At 49.9% G+C, this 23,188-nt stretch overlaps 1 protein-coding gene across 8 annotated transcripts in view; it reads left to right on the forward strand.

Moving 5' to 3' along the window:
- Positions 1 to 1,513: 1,513 nt before the first annotated feature.
- The window catches only part of PTPRE (protein tyrosine phosphatase receptor type E), a 182,526-nt gene continuing 160,851 nt past the window's right edge, over positions 1,514 to 23,188 (forward strand). For 3 of the 8 annotated variants that reach the window (XM_074000828.1, XM_045361738.3, XM_074000831.1), the window contains exon 1: positions 1,514 to 1,770. Coding sequence is in view for 4 of the 8 variants with exons in the window: in XM_045361735.3 (XP_045217670.2) it covers positions 1,959 to 2,051 (93 nt within the window). In the remaining 4 variants the exon portion in view is untranslated. The other 5 variants (XM_045361735.3, XM_074000827.1, XM_045361737.3 and 2 more) reach the window with 3 other exon arrangements.

Consider the following 23,188-nt stretch of genomic DNA (forward strand, 5'->3'; position numbering starts at 1 on the left):
GCAGGGGTGAGAGGCTCAGAGCAGCCAGGAAAGTCAGGCAGGGCCTCGTGGGAGTTTGGATTTTATTCTTCATGGAGGCTTTTAAGCAGGGGGCTAGCAGGACCTGGTTTCCACTTTGTGAGGTGCCCAGGACCAAGTGTGAAGAATGGATCATCTGGGAGAGTGGGTGGGAAGCTGGGGAGCCACTGCAGGCTTTGGAGGGGTACAGGCAGTCACAGGAGGGAAGGGCGAGATGCATGGAGAAGCCGGTGGGAAGCGGACTTGGGCCCTCTGGGAGGTGGACTGGAGGTGGGACATGGAGGCAGGGATAGGGACGACTGCAGAGAAACCAAGTAAGAGCAAGAGGCAGGTCTGAGACAGCAGGAGACAGCCAGGAGGAGCTGAGCTTGCAGGAGAGGGCCCCAGAGCGATGCTGTTTAGAGAGTTCCCATGCGGATGGTGGTTAAAGGTTTGGGGCTAGAAAAGGCCCCCAGGGACAGAAATGGGCAGGGCAGGGCAGGAAGGTGGAGCTCAAGTTCTCCACCGGTTTCGCAGCTCTCTGGCCCCTGTGGAGGGGAAGTCCCACTCTGGGCAAGTCACCTGCTGGTGGCCTCTGCCAGGAGGTGCCCATTGCTCTGCAGCCTTTGGGGTCTGTAGCTCTGTCTAAACAGACTTCAAGTATGCTAAGAGTCGTCGGCTAGCAAACGGTGCAACGTGGGGTAACACACCCTAAGTGCCACTTTCTCCCCATTCATTCATTCATTCATTCATTAGCCTAATGAGCTGGGCCCCTACCACAGAATGCAGCTTCCCTCATGAGGGTTGGGCCGTGGCCCCACCCAGAGGGCACGACACAAAGGTTCAGAACCAAGATGCCACCAATGTCCTTTCTGCTCCTCCCAGGGAACTGCCTTTTCTCTGAAACCTCCCTAAATAGCCTGAGTGAAATCCCCTGGAAGAAGTCGGCTAGACAGCAGGCCCAGTGCCTGATTCGGGCGCTCCTCTTTCTCTTCGTGCGTTTTTAACTTTGACAGATGCTGCCTTAAGGACAAGCGAGCCCTCTTCAACATCCCCCAAACAGGCGCCTTATCCCCACCTCTTTCCTGAGGAGGCCACCAGGCCCAGCGACCTCCCAGCTCTCCCAGCTTCCTCGCACCAGAAGCGCACGGGGTGCCCTGCGAGTCCCATACCTGCTGCAAGACCAGGGCGAGTCCCCAGCCAGGCCACTTCCTGGTGCACAGGGATAGGGCAGGGAGAGGCAGGGCCTTGCCTTTGCTCTCCTCCAGGTGTGAGTGCCTGCCATAACTTGACCCTCTACGCACCTGGGTCCCGGCGGAGGGGCTGGGCCAGGCCTCCCCGGAAGGGGCACCGGCCTTGGGTAAACGGACACCCACAGTGCCTAGGTGCTCTCAGGGCAGGGCCTCAGGGCCATACCCGCCGCGCAGGTGGGGCGGGGGCCCTGGATGCGCTCCCCGCGCCGGGCACCAGGCGTCGCCCCCGCTCCTCTCAGCGCCCGGGCCCCCGCCCCCGCCGCGGAGCCGCAGCCGGAGCTGGAGCCGAGGCGGCGGCGGGACCCGGCCGGCCGGACAAATTTCCTGCTCCGCTGCGGACGGCGGGCGGCAGGAGCCGGCGCGAGCGGCTTCAGGAACCCACGGCCTCTGCGCGTCCCCGCGACCCTTCTTCGCGCCCGGCAGCCACAGCCGGGCGCCCCGGAGGGCGGCGGGCGGGCGCCCGGGAGATGCAGAGCCGCCGCGGCAGCGAGACCTGCGCTACCGGACCGGCCCCCCCGAGGTGAGCGCGCGCGTGCGGGCGGGGACACTGCGCTCCTGTGGGGGACCGTGCGCCCCGGGCGGCCCGAGCAGGCCGGGGACGCTGCCTCGGCCGCCGCCGCGGGAGGGAGGGGCCTCTCGGAGGCTCAGAGTCCCGACCCTGTCCCCGCCGCCCCCGCGGCGCGCCCAGTACCAGCGGCTGGGGACCGCATGACGCCCGACCCTGGCCCGCGGCGCGTACCCTCACCCGGAGTCCCCAGCCCAACTTGGCGACCACAGTGGCAGTGCTCACGCTCCCTCTCGGTAAACAGGAGGAGGGCGCGCGTGTCTGCGGGTGGCGACAGTGCGCGGGGGCCGGCGGCGGGGCGGCGTACGTGAAAGCGAGCGACACCGAGAGGGGGTGCAGGCCTCGCGTGGGGGGCTGCGCGCACCGAGGCTGTAGGCTGGCGCCTTTGAAGAAAGTGGCTCGAGTTGTGCCAACTCCGGGAGGGGCCGGCGCGCTGCCAAGATGCTGCCCCACAGCCAGGCGCCCGCGCCTTCCCAGGGAGGCGGGCAAGCGGAATGCAGCAGCCCCGCGGGGTCGGAGATGCGGCGGGGAGACCCTGGCAGGTGGTCCAGGCCGGACTGCCGCGATTTGCAGGGTCGATGACCTCCCAGGGCTCTTGGGCACAGAGGCCAGCGCGGTGCCAATTCTGAGCGCTCTCGGGACCATCTGGGGAAGGCCAGGCAACCCACAGGATGGGGAGGCAGAGCCAAGCCGGATGGAGACCGCGCTGGACCTGACCTAAATTCCTTCCAGGCATGCAAACCTTTCCAGAAAGGTTAGCCAATTATACTTGCAGAATTATGATATTGATTTGTCTTGAGTCGTGACCATTCCATCAGAGTTTCAATCCAGGAAACTCAAAGAAAGAATATAGTTCTCTGCTTGTATTTTAGAGTGAATGAGCGTATGGGTGAGTTGAATGAACACCAGCAGAGTGATCACGTGATCCAGAAATTACTGTGTCCGTGTCCAGTCAGCTCTGCCTTTGGCCCCAGGTACGCCTTGACCCAGGGCGTCTGGAGGTCTTTGTGTCCCAAAGATGAATGAAGTTCTGCCTCTGCACACTAACGACTCTTGCCCATTTAAACTGTGTGTAGGGGTGGTGGAGGTGGAGGGGTGTTTCCAAAACTGGGAGGCTAGGCCAGAGGAGGGCCTGAAATGGTAGGGGCCAGTGGCTGCGCAAGCATCTGACCACCACGGTCACTCGGCCAGCATGGTATGGGCAGAGCTCTGTGGTATGAACAGGGTTGGGGTCTGTACTTACCAAGCATAGGCTCTTGGCATTTGGGGAGCAAAAGGTCAGAGGTGAGGTAGAGCAGGCCCAAGAGGTAGGGGCTGCGCTGTCAGTGAGAGGGGCCTGAACGCAGCACCCAGCCCTTCCCAGACAAGGCCCTGCCCCTGAACGTGACCTTGGGGGCCAAGATTTTTGTTCATTGATGTTGGTGATGCCTGTGAGTCACCACCGCCCCCTCCCTGCTCCAACAGACCGTTCCCATGTGGACAAGAGCTAGGAGCTAGATTTGTCTCTGGAAAAGGTCAGGTCACTGGATGTGTCCAGATGGCTTGGGACTTAGTCATACACTCCCTCATCAGTTCCAGTCAAACCAGTTGAGGGCAGTGGATGAGGGCATTGTTGTCTTTATGTGTGATACTTCTTGGAGGCCCTGGGTGGACACAAAGTGAGGATAATGCAGAAAGCCATACAGAGGCCACCTCTCATTTCTGTGGGGGCCACCCAGCTGAGAGAGACACGCTCCCTGTGTCAGCACCCCCACCTCCACGGAAGCCTGGAGGAGGTCCTGAAGCACCCTGCCCTCATGGGAGCCCCCTCTTCTCCAGGGATGCATGTGTGCAAACCATTGTCCCTGAGAGTAGATGTGGCTGTGCATGTACATCATTGACCCTGAGAGGAGAGGTGGCTGTGTGTGCAAAACATTGTCCCTGAACCCCAGTAGAAGATGCAGTCACAGTGGGGGTGATGGCAGATGCATCAGTTTCAACTCGTGAAAGTATGCTTCTCCCAGACGTGCCTCAGTGGGTCCACTGTGCTCCATTTCCACCACCAGTAGCCTAGTCTAAGGTGCACCACTGATCCATATTCCCTCCCTGAAGGCTAGAGGTGTGTTTCTAGGCCCGGCCACTCCTCTGCAGTTCTCCGCAGCTGCCCACTTGACATTTATCCCTGGGATATCAAATGCCGCTTGACTCAATGTGTCAAAATCAAACTTGTGATCTCTCATCCCCTTCCAGTACTTTCCCAGTGTTGTCTTTATCCATCCAATTTCACCAGCCTCCATGTTGCTTCTGAAATATATGCCAGACTATAGTTTCCATGAAGAGAGGACAATATTGTATCTCCAGTGCCCAGCCATGTACTTGCCAGTGGAGCCTTGAGGACTACTGGCCATGGATGAACAACTTGGAAGTGAGATCTTCCCGAAGTACATGTGCTGATGGAGCAAGCGTGTGTCTGTTGCGTGGATGTTGTATGGTTGATAGGCAGCCACACATTTTTGCCGATGTGGATGGGCATGGTCCATCCAGGGGTCATGTGGCCAGCCCTTCTGGAGATGCTGGACTCACCTGCTAAAATGACTGTTGGCTTGGACCAGAGACACCCCAAGTGACCTCCCAGGGAGGCAGGCTTGGGAGCAGAGAGGGAACAGGATCGAAGCTGCCCTGTATTCCCTTGCTAGACAAGTCTTTTTCATTCATAATGTCTGAGTCACCCTTACAGAAGTTCTGTTGCCAAAGCAGGAATGAATGTATCCATTAGGGTAAGACTGGCCTTCTTAATATTTGAATATCACTTGGGAAAAAAAAAATTACAGTTCTAAGAACATCTCTAGTTTTTCTTTTGGCTTTTTTCCTGCTGAACCAATGGCTTCGTCTTCCATGAAGCTCCCAAAGCTTTCCAGATCCCAAGACTCAGCTCCCTGCTCTCAGTCTCCTTCCCCTTTATCTCCATCTTAGGAACTCCTACCCATACCTCAAGGTCCACCTCAAAAGTCTCAGTCTCCACAAAGCTTTCCTGGCCCCCCCGACCTGAGAGGAATCTCTCTTACTCTTGGTTCCATAGAACGTTATTTGTGCCTGTCCTAAAGCACTTACTGGACTCGATTTTGATTTCCAGTTCACTTGCTCAAGTAGTTTATCTCCTCCACTAGGCAGCCAGTGCTTTAAGGGTGGAGGGTGTGTCCCTGAGAGCTTGTACTTTGGGTTCACTCAGTCAAATTCTGACTCTGGTGCGACCTTGGCTAAATGACTCAAAATGTAGACTTCAGTGTTCTCTTCTCTAGAATGGGAGTCATCATTGCTACTTCCCAGGGCTGCTGCTGTGAGGGGAACATAGGATACATATAACTGACAGGCCACATGGCTGGTATGCAGTAAATTGTGGTTATCTTTCCCCTACAACCTCTAATGCTGTGCATTGCACATGTAAGAATCAATGAAGTTTGAGGCCGGGTACAATGGTTCACACCTGAAATCCCAGCACTTTGGGAGACCGAAGCACGCAGATCACTTGAGGCCAGGAATTCCAGACCAGCATGGGCAACATGGTGGAACTCCGTACCAAAAACACACAAAAAATTAGATGGGTTTGGTGGTGCACACCTGTAGTCCCAGCTACTCAGGAGGCTGAGGTGGGAGAATCATCTGAGCCTGAGAGGTCAGGGCTGCAGTGAGCCATGTTCACACCACTGCACTCCAGCCTGGTTGACAGAGTAAGACCCTGTCATGGAAAAAAAAAAAAAAAAAAATCAATGAAGTTTGAATGAATACATGAACCAAGCAAAAACCATACGAATAGATACCTTTTGTGAATCATCCAGATTGGTAAGTCAAATCAGTATGGTGGTGACATGCTAAATAACTTTATTTTTTGCATGACAATCTAAATGATTATTATGTAAATTTTGTGTGATGAAGTATTTTAATCCCATAATGTTATCACTTACCATGAAGGCCATCATTCTTCAATATTCACCATTGACTCCAGTGATCGATGAGGCAGAAATGCAACTTGCTATGCACATTAACCAGGCTCGTGGCCTGAATGAAACCTGGCTGCGTGTGAGGCACTGCAAAAGCAAACAAAACCCAGCCCTGAGAAGCAGTGTGGCCTAAAATGAGGTGTATGGAATCAGGGTAAGAGAGCAGCTTCTAGACCAGAACATAAAGCTAGGAAGCTGTGGCCAACCCTAGAAACTCTCAGAACTTCACTTTGCTTATCCAAAGAAAGGGGCTATCCTGGGCCGTCTCTGAGCCCCTCACAGCTGCCACACTTCTGCCCGATTTCACCCCTCCTCACCACTGGGCAGGAAGGGCTGCTGACTCTGTACAAGGCTGGATCCCAGGCAGGGAGGCCGCCTGTTTCTTGGCTCAGCACTTGGGCCACATGTCTCCCTGCTCTGGACACCAAATCTAGAGAGAGAGTGAGGAGAGGCCTGTGGGTACATGTAGCACGCTGCCAATTTTAGGTACTGGCCCTGGACATACCAAGAGTTTATTTTGGAGGATTAACTTCTCATTATTTTGTCACTAGGATTTTCTTTTTCACCAAAAGCAGAGTGCTGGGTGATATTTCAGATGGTTGGGATTTTAGATCATCCATACCTGAGGCAATAGGGGTTGATCGAATGTTACTAATCCTTGAGCAGACACAGATGAGCAGTTGTGGGGCCGGTCACTGCTGGATGTGGGCTAGGAGACCCCTGGTTTGGGGATTATGAAGGCAGCCTCCTTTTCTTCCCTGGGATCTGGCTGCTGTTCTCCCAGTCATACCCATCATGGTCCGCCCCGTCCAGGTGTTCCATGTGAGGAGTTTTGATGTGGTGCACAGCCTTTGAACTGTTACAACACCCTGCTCACAGCCAGAAATGTAGACCCCAAGTCTTTCTTTCAACTCTACGAATACTTCAGAGGCTTTGATTGAACTTATGAAATAAAAATTCTTAACAATATATTTCAGAAAAATAAACATATCCTTTTATATTCATTCCCAATGAAATAGGGGCCAGATAAAATATTTTAAAAGGGCATCTGTTTTTAAAAATGTCTTTCAAATGCAATCAAGAATGTTCAGTTAATCCAGTCTGTTATGTATATTGTAACAAGTAACAAAAGAGGCAGATAAATCTTTCTCCCAAAAACAAATATTAAGTCCAGCAGGGAGTAGGGAAATGTTTGAAGAAAACAAAATGATTCTTAGTTATGTGCTAAAAACCAACCGCGTTTTGGGCAGGTGCTTTGATGTTAGTGTTTGTTGGGTGGAGAGTAAAGAATTGATAGGAAAACTTGTTCGGATCCCAGGTCTGGGTGCTGGCTACACATTTGATCCAATGGAAGGGCTAGCATGGGAACAATAGCGTTTGGCTGTGAGCGCCCTGGGCAGGTACATGACTATGTCATCAGCTTCCAGGGATGGACAGCTGGTCCCACAATGCCTGGGGTTCAGAGCTCACTCTGTGCATGTATGTGACATGGAGAGATGGACGAAGGTAATAGAATTGAGTAAGAGCCTGTCCAGGTAGCAGTGGAGGAGGCCAATGGCAGAGGCTCTCCCTGCCGTGATTTTACTGTCTGAATACCAGTAACAAGTGGAAGCCATGGGACTTTATTTTCAAGGGGAGGTGACACAGCCTGGGGCTCAGGGAAAGGACTTAGGAGCAGAAGGACTGGTTTCATAGAGGCCCATGAAACTAAGGCTCTGGACAAGGCAAGGGACTTCCCCTGGCCCAGTGTGAGCCCAGGTCTTTACAGGGGGGAGCATGATGCCACCAAGAGAGCTGCATGGGGAGCGGTGGAGGTGGTACGCAGAGGCCTGGCCCCATGCTCACCAAAGGGCCAGTGGTCTTACACAAGGCAAGGGACCAGGGGACCGGAATCAAAGGCCTGAGGTGATGTGAGCCCTGACTTCTCCTTTGCCACAGTCCCTTTGTCCTCAAGGCAAGTCACTTAATTTCTGTTCAATAAATACAGAAACATAATTTTTGGTTATTAATGTCCCTAAATCTGTTTGGACATTTCCAGCAGAACATTAGTCACCAGTTTTGTACTAGGGAGAAAATTAGTTCCATCTTTCTTCTCAAGTGCGATTTTTAAATGTCCTATCACGTAGCTACTTGATTACAGTGTATTATTTTAAATGACCTCTGTACTCAGTCCTTTTATTTTGGCGTCCTCTCACTCCAGAAGGACTTGGCAATTTTCAGGCTGTGTCTCCGCAATAGGGCTTTCATAGGTCTGTGGTGCAGACTGGTTTGCTCTCCCCGACTCCTCGGCTAACATGCACAGGGGCGCTCTGAGGGTCGGGAACGCACCCACGAAGCACAGCCCAGACAAAATGGAAGCTCCTGTCCAGGCAGGTTCCCGGTGAAACTCAGGGGAGCTCCAACCTTCCTTTCTTCTCCAGTTTATAAAGAGGCCAGCCTCAGAGGTGGACACCTACTTCCATGATTTGATGTCTGACCCTGGGACTCTCCTCTCTATCCTGCCCCCACCTCATCCACCAGCCTTTTGGTCTGAAATCCTTGTCATGGGGTAAAGCTTTTTATTTTGTTGTTGGATATGGTTGGATATGGTTTATTTTGTTGTTGGATACAGCATATGGTTTGCCTGTGTGTCCCCTTCAAATCTCACGTTGAAATGTGGTCCCCAGTGTTGAAGGTCGGGCCTGGTAGGAGGTACTGGATCATGAGGCAGGTCCCTCCTGATTACTAGCACCATCCTTTTACTGATGAGTGAGTTCTTGCTCAGTTAGTTCACATGAGATCTGGTCATTTTAAAGAATGTGGCACCCCCCACCCACTCTCTCTCTTGTTCCCACGCTCACTGTGTGACATGCTGGCTCCCTCCCTCCTCTGCCTTGATTGGAAGCTTCCTGAGCCTCACCTGAAGCAGGTGCCAGCATTATGCTTTGTGCACAGCCTGCAGAACTATGAGCCAATTAAACCTCATTTCTTTGTAAATTACCCAGCCTCAGGTGTTCCTTTATTGCAACGCAAGAACAGACTGACATACACAGCACAGGCGGAAATACAGGCTTCGCAGACAGTGGTGGCCTGTTTTCCTGACACCGTCATTATTCCCAGGACAGGTGCTACTCTTAACTCTTCCAACCCCATCCACTTGTTACAAAACACACTTCCAGAAAAAGGCTAGGTTGTTACTGAGGTAACATGGGATGGATCTTTGGAGGTGGCAAGGCCTCCAGACTCCTCTGGGGAAGACAAAGTAAATCCTCCCTATGGAATGCTCCAGCTCGTTTTCTAGATTCCAGAGAGACCTGCTAGTAAATTCAACTAAGAGGTTGGTGTTCAGCACAGAATATTTCCTACAGATGTCGGTGTTTCTTTCCAAATACTTCCTCTCTTCAGGGTACTTTCCCACTGTTCTACTGTTCTACACGTAGGAGAGAAAGCATTTCTCAGATGGTGAGCTTTTATCTTCCAATGGTTGTCAACTAAGGAGACCTGAAAGTTCCCTTTCCACCTGGAATGTGAGCCCTGCGTGCGGGGCATGAGATAAGGACCAAGGAATGACCCAGGACAATTTCAGAGCACAGGGGTGACATATCCTCATGTCAGGATGTGGAGCTCATATTCAGACCCAAACACTCTGAATCTCTGAAGCAGAAGCTCTCTTACAATTCCTGGGGAGGAAATCAGTATGAATTAATAAAAAGCCTGAATATTGTGGATTTTTATTACATTCGAGATTTATAGTAACTCAATCCAGGCCAACAAAACGTTGCCTTCAGGTACTTACTTTAATGAATAGAAAGCATGTAAATGCTCTTCCAAAGAGAATAACACATTTTAGCAGCTTAAATATGTAAAAATAAAACTGTACAGTCTTAGTTGCACTAGGAAGTCTACTTATCAAAAAAAGAAACTTCTGTTTCCAGCCACATTATTTCAAATCGTCCCAAAACTTACATTGTTACTAGTAAAAATTTTTCCTTGTGATTAAGTATGGTTTTCCTCTTTCTGAAAGCAGCCTTAGTTTCATAAACAGTTGAACATTTAAGTACTGGACGAAAAAGTACTGTGAACCAGTAACCTCGTCTCTAATTTTGAATTGCTGTTTACTCAGCACTCTCTTTTCCTAAGCTCATAGCAGCCCTTCATTCAGTGCATCAGTAATTCAATAAATTACTTTTTGCCAAGGTTGCAAACATCAGCTAAAGTTCAGTCATCTATTGGAGATGTAATCAGTCTGTCCATTTAAATTCCTTTGCGCAAAGTCCAGATTTTGGCCCAAAGTAATATAAAAATGCAAGAGCCAGAAATTTAATAATTTTATACTGTGTTGTGCCAAGCCAGGACTATTCTTAGCTAGCCAACAAAATTCTTTCAAAGGATGTTTTTTGGTTTTCATCAAATGTAGGTAGTGTTTAGGAGTCTGTAATATCATTTAGAAGGAACAAGTGGAAGTATTAAACCTGTATTGACTACCTGCAGTATATAGAGGATCTATGACTTACAATGGTTTCATTATAGTTTCTCAAATTTACAATGGGTTTATTGAGTTTTGGGTACATTTTCAACTTATGATACATTCTATTTACAAGGGGTTCATCAGGATATGACCTCACTGTAAGCCCAGGAACATCTGTACAAGCACTGCTTAGCACTGGAGTTACCAAAAAAAAGGCACAATGGCTTGTGACATCCTGTGGATGCTCCAGGTCCACAGGAAGACAGAACTCACTTCCAGGGAGTGTTAAATGTGATGCTGGACACTCTTGTGGAAGAGTGGAGACCTGGAAGGGCCTCCCCAGGTAGCGCAGTGACATGGTCTGGCTCTGTGTCCCCACTCAAATCTCATTTTGAATTGTAATCCAAATAGTGATCCCCACATGTTGGGGGAGGGACCTTGTAGAAGGTGATTAGATCGTGAGGGTGGTCCCCCCATACTGTTCTCATGATAGTGAGTGAGTTCTCATGAGATCTAATGGTTTTATAAGTGGCTCTTCCCCCTTCACTCTGCACTTCTCCTTCCTGTCACCTTGTAAAGAAGGTGCCTTGCTTCCCCTTCCACCATGATTGTAAGTTTCCTGAGGCCTCCCCAGCCATGCTGAACTGTGAGTCAATTAAGCCTCTTTCCTTTATAAATTACCCAGTCTTAGGCAGTTCTTTATAGCAGTATGAAAACAGACTAATACAAGCAGGCTTGGTTTACTGGGCCATTTCATAGGCAGCTGACAGAGATTGAGCATTCCAGACAGAGGGGCTGCCATGTACTTGCTTGGCAATAGGAAGTGGTGTGTCCTGTCGGGGAAGAGCAGGTGTCTGCATGGAGCTGTAGCCCAGGGACAGAGGGGATGGGATGAAAGAGATGGAAAGTTTTAGGATCACCCCAAACACTTGTGCACCATCTAGGAGTCTGGATTACGTCTGATGGACCAGCAGTTCTTAACCTGTCTTAAATTATGACCCCCTTTGAGATTCTAAGGAAGACTATGGACTCATTCTCCAGAAAAACGCATGTGTGCACACAGTCATTTTTATAGTTTCAGCGAGTCTTTCCTAACACCCCTCCTCCCATCCTGAGGCTCACAGGTTCCAGGTGTATCCCGTTTGTGTGGCCTGGCCAGCCTCACAGAGCCCAGCAGCATGCTCAGCTGTGAGTTTGAGAAGGGGCCCCCTGCTGGCTGTGTGTGGTAAGCCAGAATAGAGGTGATGGGGGAAACCGACTCAGCAGGTTGGATTCATAGGCAACATGACCATGTGGGTGAGAGGATGAGGGTGAGAACCAAGGCCCCGCAGTTTTCCGCCAGGGTGACTGGATGCATCCGGACCAGACATAGGCTTACGGGATGATGATGCACCCAGGATGTGAACTGAGTTTGAGGGTGCCAGAGGGGGAAGCCGCTCCAACATGTGGAATCCAAGCAGCCGATTCCAGCAGGGAGAGTCTGTCCAAAGGGAAGTGAAGAGAGTTTTTCAGCATGAAACTGATGGTGCCAATGTTTGTGCTTCATGGCGCTAAACTGTCATCTTTCTTTTTATTAAAAATGGGCTTACAGAGCCAGGTGCAGTGGCTCATGCCTGTAATCCCAACACTTTGGGGAGCTGAGGTTGGAGGATTGCTTGAGGCTAGGAGTTTGAGACCAGTCTGGGCAACATAGTGATACTGTTTCTAAAAAAATATTTAAAATTAAGCCAGGCATGATGCTGAGTGCCTGTAGTCCCAGCTGCTCCGGGGACTAAGGCAGGAGGATCGCTTGAGCCTAGGAGGTCGAGGCTGCCATGATCATGCCACTTACTCCAGCCTTAGTGACAGAGCGAGACCCTGTCTCAGAAAAATTTTTTTATTTTGAAAATTGGGTTACACTGTACATTCTTGGGGTCTAGACAATATTCCTAATAAAATGCCATGTAGGCAGGGCATGGTGGCTCACACATGTAATCCCAGCATTTTGTGAGGCCAACGTAGGTGGATCACATGAGGTCAGGAGTTCAAAACTGGCCAGGCCAACATAGTGAAACCCTGTCTCTACTAAAAATACAAAACTTACCTGAGCACGGTGGCGTACTCCTATAATCCCAGCTACTTGGGAGGCTGAGACAGGAGAATCGCTTGAGCCCATGAGGCAGAGGTTGCAGTGAGCTGAGATCATACCACTGCACTCCAGCCTGGGTGACAGAGTGAGACACCATCTCAAAAAAAAAAAAAAAAAAAAAAAAAAAGCCATATAATGAATCACTGAATGATGGTTGTTGTCGTCAGAGAAGTCGGCTCACAGGGGGTGATATCTCCTGCTCCCACTTACAAAGCAGGTGGGAATGATCTCAAGAAGCTCTATGAGGTGACCCTCGGCCTCTGATGGGGACAAACGGGAGTCACCGTGCTCTGTCTCTGGCTCCCATGACTCTTATCTAAAGACCTCAGGCTGGCTTGGGGCACCACATTTAAACTTCCTTTAAAAAAGGAGCAAATTGGCTGGGTGCAGTGGCTCACGTATGTAATCCCAGCACTTTGGGAGGTCAAGGTGGGCAGATCAGGAGGTCAGGAGATCGAGACCATCCTAACACAGTGAAACCCCATCTCTACTAAAAACACAAAAAATTAGTCGGGCATGGTGGCAGGCGCCTGTAGTCCCAGCTACTCAGGAGGCTGAGACGGGAGGATGACCTGAACCCAGGAAGCAGAGCTTGCAGTGAGTCGAGATCACGCCACTGCACTCCAGCCTGGGCGACAGAGCGAGACTCTGTCTCAAAAAAAAAGAAAAAAGAAAACAAGAAAAAAAGGGAGAAAATCTATATGGGAGAAATGAAAATTATGAAGGAGCTTGGGGGAAAGGCCGAAAAAATCTTGGCTATTCATATAAATCAACTCCCAGGGCTGGCTTTATGGCTGTTGGGCAACCCCTGGCCAGTCAGCATCCTGGCAGTTGTCATTTGGCAGAGTCAGAGGGCAGACACACAATGACAGCAAGAGCAAAGGCGGGCCCTGCCCACGAGGAAGAGCCACGGCTGTTGAGCATCAGTGTGTATTTCTCAAGGAGCATGAAAGAGACTTTTTGCAAAATTGCAAAGAACTGGCCTGACTGGGAAGTGCAAGAATTATCTTCCCTTCAGAGAAAAGGGAAGTTTAACGGAGGCCTCCTTGGGCTGGAACACATCTCAAAGTCATGGTTCTCAGAAACCCAGGGTGCATTTATGGACAAGTCTATTATGGGAGTTGTAGTTGTATCTTGAAGATGCAAAGATTCATTTTGTACCTTTATTTTACACATCAGACCTTACCCAGGTACCATTCTGTGCCAGGCAGTGCCTAGGACTGAGGCAGATTTGGCTCCATTGATGTGCCCAGGAAATGGATTTCATTGCACACTGAAGGACCAGCCCTTAAATGTGTTGTCGTCAAATAAAAAAAGAAAATTTCACTCATTTCTGGTGATTTTCTCAATAACCTTTCTCATATATTTGAATGTAACTAGAAATATGTTTTTTGTCCAAGTCTTTCAGTTCACCAAAAACCAAAGTTAAATTTTACCCTTGCAACAATTTGAGAAGTTTGGCCAGCAATTTGATCTCCCTATTTAGAGTCAGAGCTGGAGGCCAGCTGCAGATGAGGAAAGGGAGATTTGTCCCGGGGCACACTGCCTGTTCCTGCCACCCGTGGGCTGCCTTCTTCCTGTTCTGTTCTGTGCTGCCCCTAGTGGACTGACCCCTTATCCCTCCCTCCTGTGCCTGCAACGCAGCTTATGGTGCTGGGCCTCGGGAAATGGAGGGCCCTCATCTGCATCCATAAGAAGAAAGCCCGGGTTATTCATCTGTTTAGACAGAAGTGCCTTCCAACCTTTAGCAGGATCTGAAGGTGACAAGCTATGACTTCATTACTGTGCATCCATCTTTTGTCTGCTTGGCCCTAGTCCTCTGGGTGTGGTTTCCGCCTGGCAAATTACTTCCAGGAGGTGCTTGAGAAGGCAGTAGCGTGTGGAAACATCTTATGTGCAGCATGCTTTTGTTTACAAATGATTTATTACTGGTTATGTCAAAATACACATCCTGAATGAATGGGCAGTGCTGGGTAGAAATCAGTGACGTCAATCGTGGTTATTTTACTTAGCAGTGGATTTTTTTTTTTTTCCTTTTCAGTGTAGTAGTAATTTGTAAATGCTTTAAGGAGGTTATGCTTTCTTTAGTGGCTTGGCATCTTGGAAATTGGAGCAGCCAGGCTTGGCGTCCTGTGTCCATTTTTAGCCCTAGCAGGCAGGAAGTGTGGCCATGCTCTCCCAGGGTAACTGCTGCGAGTTTGTGGCTAGAATGATGCTGGGTGGGAGTTCCTCAACTGTTTGAATGCAATGGGCTTAGCTCATGGTAAGAAAGTGCATGGAGCCTGGGAAGCGATTGGTATCTGGTTACCCTGAGCTCAGCCTCTAGTAACAAATGACACAAGGCGTTTGTGAAGGCTGGAAAGCCTCTGTGAGAAGAGCACCTTGCATCCCACGGGGAAGGGGCAGCCCCCTGGAGCATGAGGGGTCTCTTGCTGCCTCTGCTTTGGGTCTGGCTGAGGGGCCACTTTGCTGCCTGACCCCCAGCCAGGATACGAGTTCCCATTGCTGGTGGGCGTGTGACAGCCCACGTGGCCACAGCACCCTCCCCTCTGCTTCTTCAACCCTCCTAGGTCGGGGAGTTCCAGTGGCAGGGCAGAGAGACCATTCCCCATGGCTGACTCAGCTACAGTCCACCCAGAGTGCGTTTATCGGCAGGTCTACTACAGAGGCGCTGTACCTGAGCCTGGAACAAACCTTCTTCTTTCATGGACTTCCCTGGTCTCTCCAGGACACCTCAGTGCAAATGCAGCTGTGTAATGCCACCCCACACACTGAGGGGAGGGGAGCGGGTGGGCTCCATGTCAGTCAGGGACCTTAGGGATGCACGAGATGGAAATATGACTCAAGTTCAGTCAAGTTCGTAGGGGCGCTGACTTACAGAACTGAAAGCTCAGGTACAATTGGATCCATAGGCCAGATGTTGCCATGAAGGCCCTGACTCCCTCTCATACGTGCTCTGGCAGACTCAGTCCTGTGGAGCCTCCAGCAAACTCACATTCTGTCTTCCCTGTGGAAGGAGAGAGCTTTTCCCTACAGATCAACCCAGACGTGAGTCTCCTTGGCTCTGACGAGCCAGGCTTGGATAACTCAAAGCTTCCTCAGTGTCTCGGGCTCGCCCTGTTTTGATAATCCAGGCTTGGGCCCCGTGTCCTCCCAGGGACCAGAGGTGGAAACACAGCTCCTTTGGCAAGGGTCCTATTTTCAGTGGGGGTCCAGGGCAATAAATGAAATAATCATTGTGATGATACCAGCGATCACTGGTGTTGAGGGTGCCCTTGCTGAGTGCCAGCCAGGTCCTGCTCTAAGCACTTGGATGTGTTAACTCGGTCGGTGCTCACAACTGCAATACCAGGTGAGGTATTTTTGACAATCAGTGCATTTTTGACAGAAGGAACTGGAGGCCTAGACAGGGTAGCAGCAGGGTGGGGATTTGAAAAGGGACTGAGACCAATAATCCCCAAGACGGAGGGGTGATGCCTATGTGTGGGAGCAGGGGCCACATGGCTGCTTGGGATGGGGTGGGAAGAGGCGTCCTGTGGCCCCCAGGCTCACTCAGGGAGCAGTCAGATGGAAGGCTGGGGTAGACACCTGGGCCCGCCTGGGAAGGGTTTTAGAATCACAGGAGGGACTTGAGCTCCCTCTTGAACTGGGGGAGGTGATGCCAGGGATGTGGAGGTCTATAGGGACTGGGTTGGGGGCACAGAGCTGGGGGCCAGGAGAGGCTCACCGAGCTATTACCCAGCAGGGCTGTGCCTCACAGTCACAGGGGAAGTTCCTAAGAGCCTCCTGCTCGGACCCTGCTCTCATGATTGGCTCCAAGTTCTACAGTGAGGCCAGGACAGTAGAATTTTTTACAAAGCTCCCCCAGAGAATTCCAAGTGTGGCCAGGGTGGAGAATGGCAGGGTCTTCTGCAGGGTCCCAGAATGAGGTCAGGACTTTCTTCGATGGGGAGCGCAGGATGGGAGCCCAGGAGGAATGGGCAGGGTGCTGTGGCTCAGGGTATCGGTGGAAGAGAGGCATCGATGCTGAGTCTGACGCCCTGTGCTGGGGAAGAACTCTGCTCTTGCAGGAAGTGAAATTGCTGGAAGAAATTGCTAAAGGAAAGCAATTGAATAGAATTGTCCATGACAAGTTGTTAGTGGATTCATGAAGTCCAATTTTAAGAGCTGCTTTTTGAAAGAAGGATCCTGGAGAAGGGCTCACTAATGAGCAAGTTGCTGGTGTTGGGATGTCAGGCAGCTGCGCTGATGGAGGTCAGTCCCAGCTCCCCTGAAGCCACAGGAGCCACCACATGTGGTCATTTACACAGTTCCATTCATTCATTCACTTTCTCAAGTTCGTTCAACACATATGAACGGAAGGCCTTCTGGTGCTGAGACTCCAATGGTGAACAAAACCCACAGGTGCGCTTGCGTTCTTTGCCGCTGGATGCCTAACCTGAATCTGGGGGTCCTGTGAGAGGCAGTCTCCTAAGGGGCTGGCTGTGCTGAGCCCAGCCCTGCTCTGGAGACTTCGTGGGGCGAGGGGGCTGGGGGCCATCGAAGGCTGCTCTGAGGTCGTTGTGTTGTCCGTGTGGGATTGAGAAGGCCTCATGCCAGGACCTGTGCTCTTCTCTCCCAGGTGGGCCAGGGCCATGTGTATTCATTAGGGGCCTGTCATCCACTTGGGTGCTTAGGACAGAGTGGTTGCCCCAGCTCTCTGCTCCACAGAACCCCAGTTGCCACACGTGATACTTTTGCTAGGCCTTCTTCTAAAGAGTTCCACTGAGCCCGTAAGAGATGTGTATTCCTGCCACTCTGTTCCCAGCCACAACATAGAAAAGGGACTGAACTCTATGCCAAGGTGGGTGGGCTGAGAGCCCCAGGCACAGCGGCTTCTGTTGGGCCATTTCTGCCCAGGTTCCTTTCTCTGGCTCCCTCCCTGCTCCTATCCCTCCCTCTCTGCCCTCTCTGGCTTTTCCCATCGTCAGCTTCACCTCTTAGAACCTCGTCTTCCAGAACCTCAGGCCCTCCCTCAGGCCCTCAGCTAGTGACCCCAGTTTTGGCGGAGGGACTGACCTCAGCCCCAGCCCTTAGTGGCAGCAGTGGCAGCTCTGTGGGCAGCTGTGGCTAACTTGAGCCTCTGGCGGCATTCCCACCTGCACTCCTGCCCCGGGCAGAGGCCTGGAGAGCTGGTGCTCAGCCCAGCACAGCGGCTGGCATGCCATTCTTTTGACATGAGTAATAGCAAAGCAAGTCCAAGAAATGTCCAGTGTTTTCTCCCTGTTGTTGCCCAATTTCAAAGAGATAATCCAATCACCTTATCAGGTGAGGGGTGGGGCAGCCTTCCCAGAAGCAGACAGAGTGCTGGGGACACCCTGACATGGCTCAGGAGTCCTGGCTGTCCAGAGCGAGTGCTACAAGTCTGGGAAGAACCTCATAATGGAATCACTTGCCTATTTGCTCCTGATGTGAAAACCAGTTTGAATTTTTTTTTTTTTTTTTTTTTTTTTTGAGACAGACTTTTGCTCTGTCACCCAGGCTGGAGTGCAGTGGCACAATCTCGGCTCACTGCGACCTCTGCCTCCCAGGTTCAAGTGATTCCTCTGCCTCAGCCTCCTGAGTAGTTGGCATTACAGGCACTCGCCACCATGCTTGGCTAATTTTTGTATTTTTAGTAGGGACTGGTTTCACCATGTTGGTCAGGCTGGTCTTGAACTCCTGACCTCGTGATCCACCCACCTCAGTCTCCCAAAGTTTTGAATTATTTTTAAAGGCTCCAAGGAGAGCGTTTGTTTTGAGAGAAATTCTGTCAAGATATCCAGCCCAGTGTGAAGACACAATCTTCCTTTAACATAGGATTCAAACCACACACAGTTTACTTCTGGGTATCTCTGTCAGGATCTTGTTCATTTCCCACTGCCTGATGTCTGGGTGGTGGAAGCTGAGGCCCCTGAGAAATCAGAACAGACCCAGGGAGTGGTGGGAGTGCTACTTTTCCACATCTGGTCTGGGTTTTGGGGGGTGATGTCCCCACAGAAGGCTTAAGCTGGAAAATATCCATGATGAGCCCAGGGTGCATTTGGTGGAGGTTTAAATACTGTGTCAAGATGCATACAAATAAAATTAACCACGGTGCGTGGCAGAAGATGTCTCTGGGAAACTGAGTGTCTGAACAAATGAAAGAAACACAAGAGAACAAACTCTTAAGCTTTTTGTAGAGAAAGAGTTTGTGCTCGAAATAGGGACAAGTTATAGGGTGACAGTCATGACTGTTTTCAGCAGGGAGGGCAAGCGAAGGTGGGTGAGCTTGGTTTGTTGTTGTTGTTGTTGTTGCCGTTTTGAAACAGAGTCTCCCTCTGTCGCCCAGGCTGGAGTGCAACAGTGCGATCTTGGTTCATTGCAACCTTTGCCTCCCGGGTGCAAGTGATTCTTGTGCCTCATCCTCTCCGGTAGCTGGGACTACAGGCACCCACCACCGTGCCCGGCTAATTTTTGTATTTTTAGTAGAGGCAGGGTTTTGCCATGTTGGCCAGGCTGGTCTCGACTTCCTGATCTCAAGATCCCAAGCCTACACCTCGGCCTCCCAAAGTGCTAGGACCACAGGCACGAGCCACCGCATCTGGCCAGGTGAGCTGTTTTTAAGACACAAGCTCAGGCAGACATGGGATTGTCAGCAGGATTTTTACCATCAGGTAACAGTCAATGTGTTCCCCTCTGCCCAACGTCCCTCACTGTACTCAAGAAATATCTGATGACCCAATAATAAAAGCTTACAAGATTAACTGGGATAACCCAGTTTAACATTCAGTGAAGTCCCACTGGGCTGCAGAATATGGAAACATTGACCCATATAACTTGGCATTTGTATCCTTTCTGGAAACTCTCAATAATGTATAATTTTAAAATCTAGGAGTTACGGAGCGTAAAGTAGCTGAGCTTTCTAGAAAGCAGACATTGTAACGAGTGAGCAAAGCAAGAAAACCTCAGTCGTTGGTACCACCTCTATTTTAAGCAGAGGCATGTGGAGCTCCCTGGGATACTTGGAAATGCACATTCCCAGGTACTGCACAGGCCGTTCCTATGAACTATGCTAACGCAGTCTTCAGCACAGCCTTCTGTTTTCTGAGCTCCAGGGCAAGGTTGGCAGTTTTGTCCCATCTCACCTGTCTGAAGCCAGAACACCTGAGGACTTGGCTCGGGCTGGAAGATCCACTTCCATGGCCGGTGGATGTTGGCCATGGACAGGAGAACTTTGCTCCTTGCCGGGTGGACCCATCCACAGGACTGTGTCTGTGTCCTGATGATCTGGGAGCTGGCTTCCCCCAGAGAGAGTGATCCAGGAGAAAGCAAGAAAGATGCTACAGTGTCCTTAGGACCTAGCCTGGGAAGCCACATTCTGCTGTTTCTTTGACATCCTGTTGGTCACCTGATTTAACCTTATTCCTCCAGGAAAGAAGGGCTGGCGGTTTCCCAACAGTATGTATGGGTGAGGGATCCTCATTCTTTTATGACCCCGGGTGGATTAGTTGAGGCTCCCAACAGCATCCCGGCAAATCTGACTGGTTAGCTTAGTGAGAAAGGGAGCTTGGCAGACGGCTACCGCAGGGTTCTCAGAATCAATGGTGAAGCTGGATAACTAGGCTGAGAAAACAGGCAGGAGCCCAGAAGCTAGCAGCCCGAACCATGGTCAAGGCCAGGCCACAGGAAGCTTTTAGTAAGAATGTGGCCTGTGGTCCATGGCCACTGAGCCTGCTAGGCCCTTCCAGCTGTGGCCTCTGCGACAGTTCCAAAGCATCCAGGGGGCTATCACCCTAAAGACCAACATCTTGGGTAGGATTGATGGTTGGAGTCTGTGTCACCCCCTGCCAAACCCTAACTGCATGGGGGAGGGAATGTGAGTGGACAGGAAGGACCTCCCCCGGGAGGTGGAGCACTTTGGAGTAGCAGCTGACAGGTAAAAGGCACCTCACCAGCCCACAAAGGACAAAAGGCCAGCCTGTCTATACTGAGCTCAAGTGTCATTTTTGGCTACAAGTATACCTGGTATTACAGTATTAACGTATTCCTGAAAAGTTATGTTAATTGAAATTGTGCTTTATATACACTGGGTAAGCTTAATACCCTTCAGAAGTCCATAGCTAATCCTTTTGTGAAGCAGCTAATCTTTTTAGAGAACAAATGGTCACTTCTTAACCATTTCTTTCACGATTAGGAGTCTGTTGTGTTTTCTCACGGCAGAGTAGCCAGTGTTTAAGTTTCCTCTTTTGCTCATGGTGAAGATATGTTACTTTATAGAAAGCTGCTTGCAGCCTCTCATGCCGAATGAAAAAACAATGAGGGGTTTTTTCCTTGATTTTTAATCTCCACTGTAATCAACTGTCTTTTGCAAGGAGTACAGATTGTTGAAAATTTTAAAGAGCTTATATGATTTTATTCTTACCAGCAAGGCTATTTTAATATGAGCATATTTTAAAACTAAGAATGGCAGGATCTGAATGAGTGAAGAAGCAGGCACTGTGAGTTGTTCTGTGGCAAAGCACATTTGGACATTCACCTCCAACGTTTCTGTTTTTCTTCTGTAAGGAGCTTTCAGACTATATATAGCAGAGGTATTTTGTTGGGTTTCCTAGAGTTGCTTTCACATTTCCTGGATAACAGCATGCCGGGAGAGGAGGCTGGGGTGGGCGTGGGGAGTAAGCCTGAGAGGTTTAGACTCTACTCCACCAGGTCTAGCGATGGGTTCTGTGTGTCCGAAATAGTCATGGTGTCCACAGGAGAGGAGAGACCTAACAAAGGAGGAACTAGGCAGGGAATGAGTTGGGAAGCCACTGTCACAGTCAAAAACCGGAGAGGAGAAAGAGGGGAAGTGAGAGGGACCAAGGGAAAGAGAGTTGTCTCTCTTGTTTTTGAGATAGAGTCTTGCTCTGTCACCTAGGCTGGAGTGCAGTGGTATAATCTTGGCTCACTGCAACTTCTGCCTCCTGGATTCAAGAGATTCTCCTGCCTCAGCCTCCTGAGTAGCTGGGATTACAGGTGCACGCCACCACACCTGACTAATGTTTGTATTTTTAGTAGAGATGGGGTTTCACTGTGTTGGCCAGGCCGGTCTCAAACTCCTGACCTCGTGATCTGCCAGCCTTGGCCTCCCAAAGTCCTAGGATTCCAATCGTGAGCCTCCGCGCCGGGTCTCTCTTAACCCAAGAGAGAGGATGGCAGGCGAGTAAACTGGATGCCCCCGCCCCGGTGGTTGGGTTCTCGCTCACCATTAGGGAGCTAGCATGTTGAATATTAGTGTATTTCTCGATATGTCTAACTCAGCTACTTTTTCCTCCAGCATTGGAACACACAGCTATCATTGACTGACGCCAGATGAAGTACTGGCTTGTATTTTCAGGGGCTGGATTCTTAAAAAGCACATTCATTTAAACACTAGAATCCTACTCAATGTGGCAAGACAATCCCCGTGAGAGGGCATAGCAGGTAACGGTGGATCCATTCAGCAGGGTTGAGTTTGCTCAGTTTTAATATATGTAAGATGTGGGCCCATATTATGATTAGCAAAACCAGTGCTTGGAGATGGAAACTAAGTTGTTCAGGGTCATGTAACCAGAGGGTAACAGAGCTGGGATCAAGCCCCAGTTTGTCTCCCCAACCCAGGGCATCTCTGCAGACCTGAACAGTCCCCCTCCTGGTGGAGAGGAGCTTCCTGGAGGGGGTGCCGCCTGGGAATCAGGGCAGCCTGTTTTATGCCACCTTCTGGAATTGCAGACTATGATTCGGAGGTTGTCACGCCTTTGAGTAAAATACATAGCTGAAGAAAACTCAGAAAGTAACATTTTTGAGTGGGTAGCTTAGTTGCATCAGTGAAAGGGACTCATTTTCTTGATTCGATTGTACTTTTAAAAGAGAATACTAATACCTATTTACCTGGTGCATTTTAATGAATGAGTTATTATTTATTATTATTGTACAGTATTGTTGAAAGCATGATGGCTTTCTTTCTTTTATACAGCTTTTTCCATATTTCATATTGCATTTAAGTATAGAACACAGTAATCATCATTTTTTTTTGGCTAACAGAATTGATGCACTCTTCAAAAACTATTAGAGAGAATATTGATTTCCTGGAGATAAGAATCCTGATTTGCTTTTTTTCTTCAAGATTGTAAATTGCATTAGTGGTAACCGTCAGATTTATGGTTAACGTAAAACTTCAAGAAGGGTAAATTGGATGACTCACAAACCTCCCATCATCAGTGTTTGCTGTTTACGCTTCCCTGGACAGCCTGTCTCATGCAGCATCCAAACAGACTTTAAAATTCCTTTAATTGAACACAGAACCTTCCGCTGATGAGTTTTTTGCTTTGTTTATCTGGTCATCTCTGTGCCCTTGTTTCCTGTCCTGCTCTCTCTTTCAGTAAATCTTGTTTGCTATCAACAGCCCTGTGTTTGTGTCCTTAGAGCTTGGAATTCCTGAGCGGGAAGGAAATGCTAGGAAACTTAATGCAGATATGTAATTCTTTTACTGTTTTCAAATGTACAGGGACCATCGGTTGAACTGATGTATCCTTCCTTCTTCTGGAAGTGCTCAGTGGGAATTCATTTCCCCTTTTGCATATCTTTAATGGCTTAATTCCAGGCACCTAGACCCATGTCTCCTGGATGCATGACAGATTAGCTGTGCTGGGTTAGACTCACAGGCTTATCTGGAATTCCGCACCCATCTACAATGCTGATTGAGTGAACAGCAAACATCTTACTATGGGTACAAACTTGGAGGTGTTTATTTGGAAATTTATATCTACCTTCCAAATAACATCTTGGAAAGCACACTGTTTG

The sequence above is a fragment of the Macaca fascicularis genome, chromosome 9 (genome assembly GCF_037993035.2).
Source record: "Macaca fascicularis isolate 582-1 chromosome 9, T2T-MFA8v1.1".
NCBI lineage: Eukaryota > Metazoa > Chordata > Mammalia > Primates > Cercopithecidae > Macaca > Macaca fascicularis.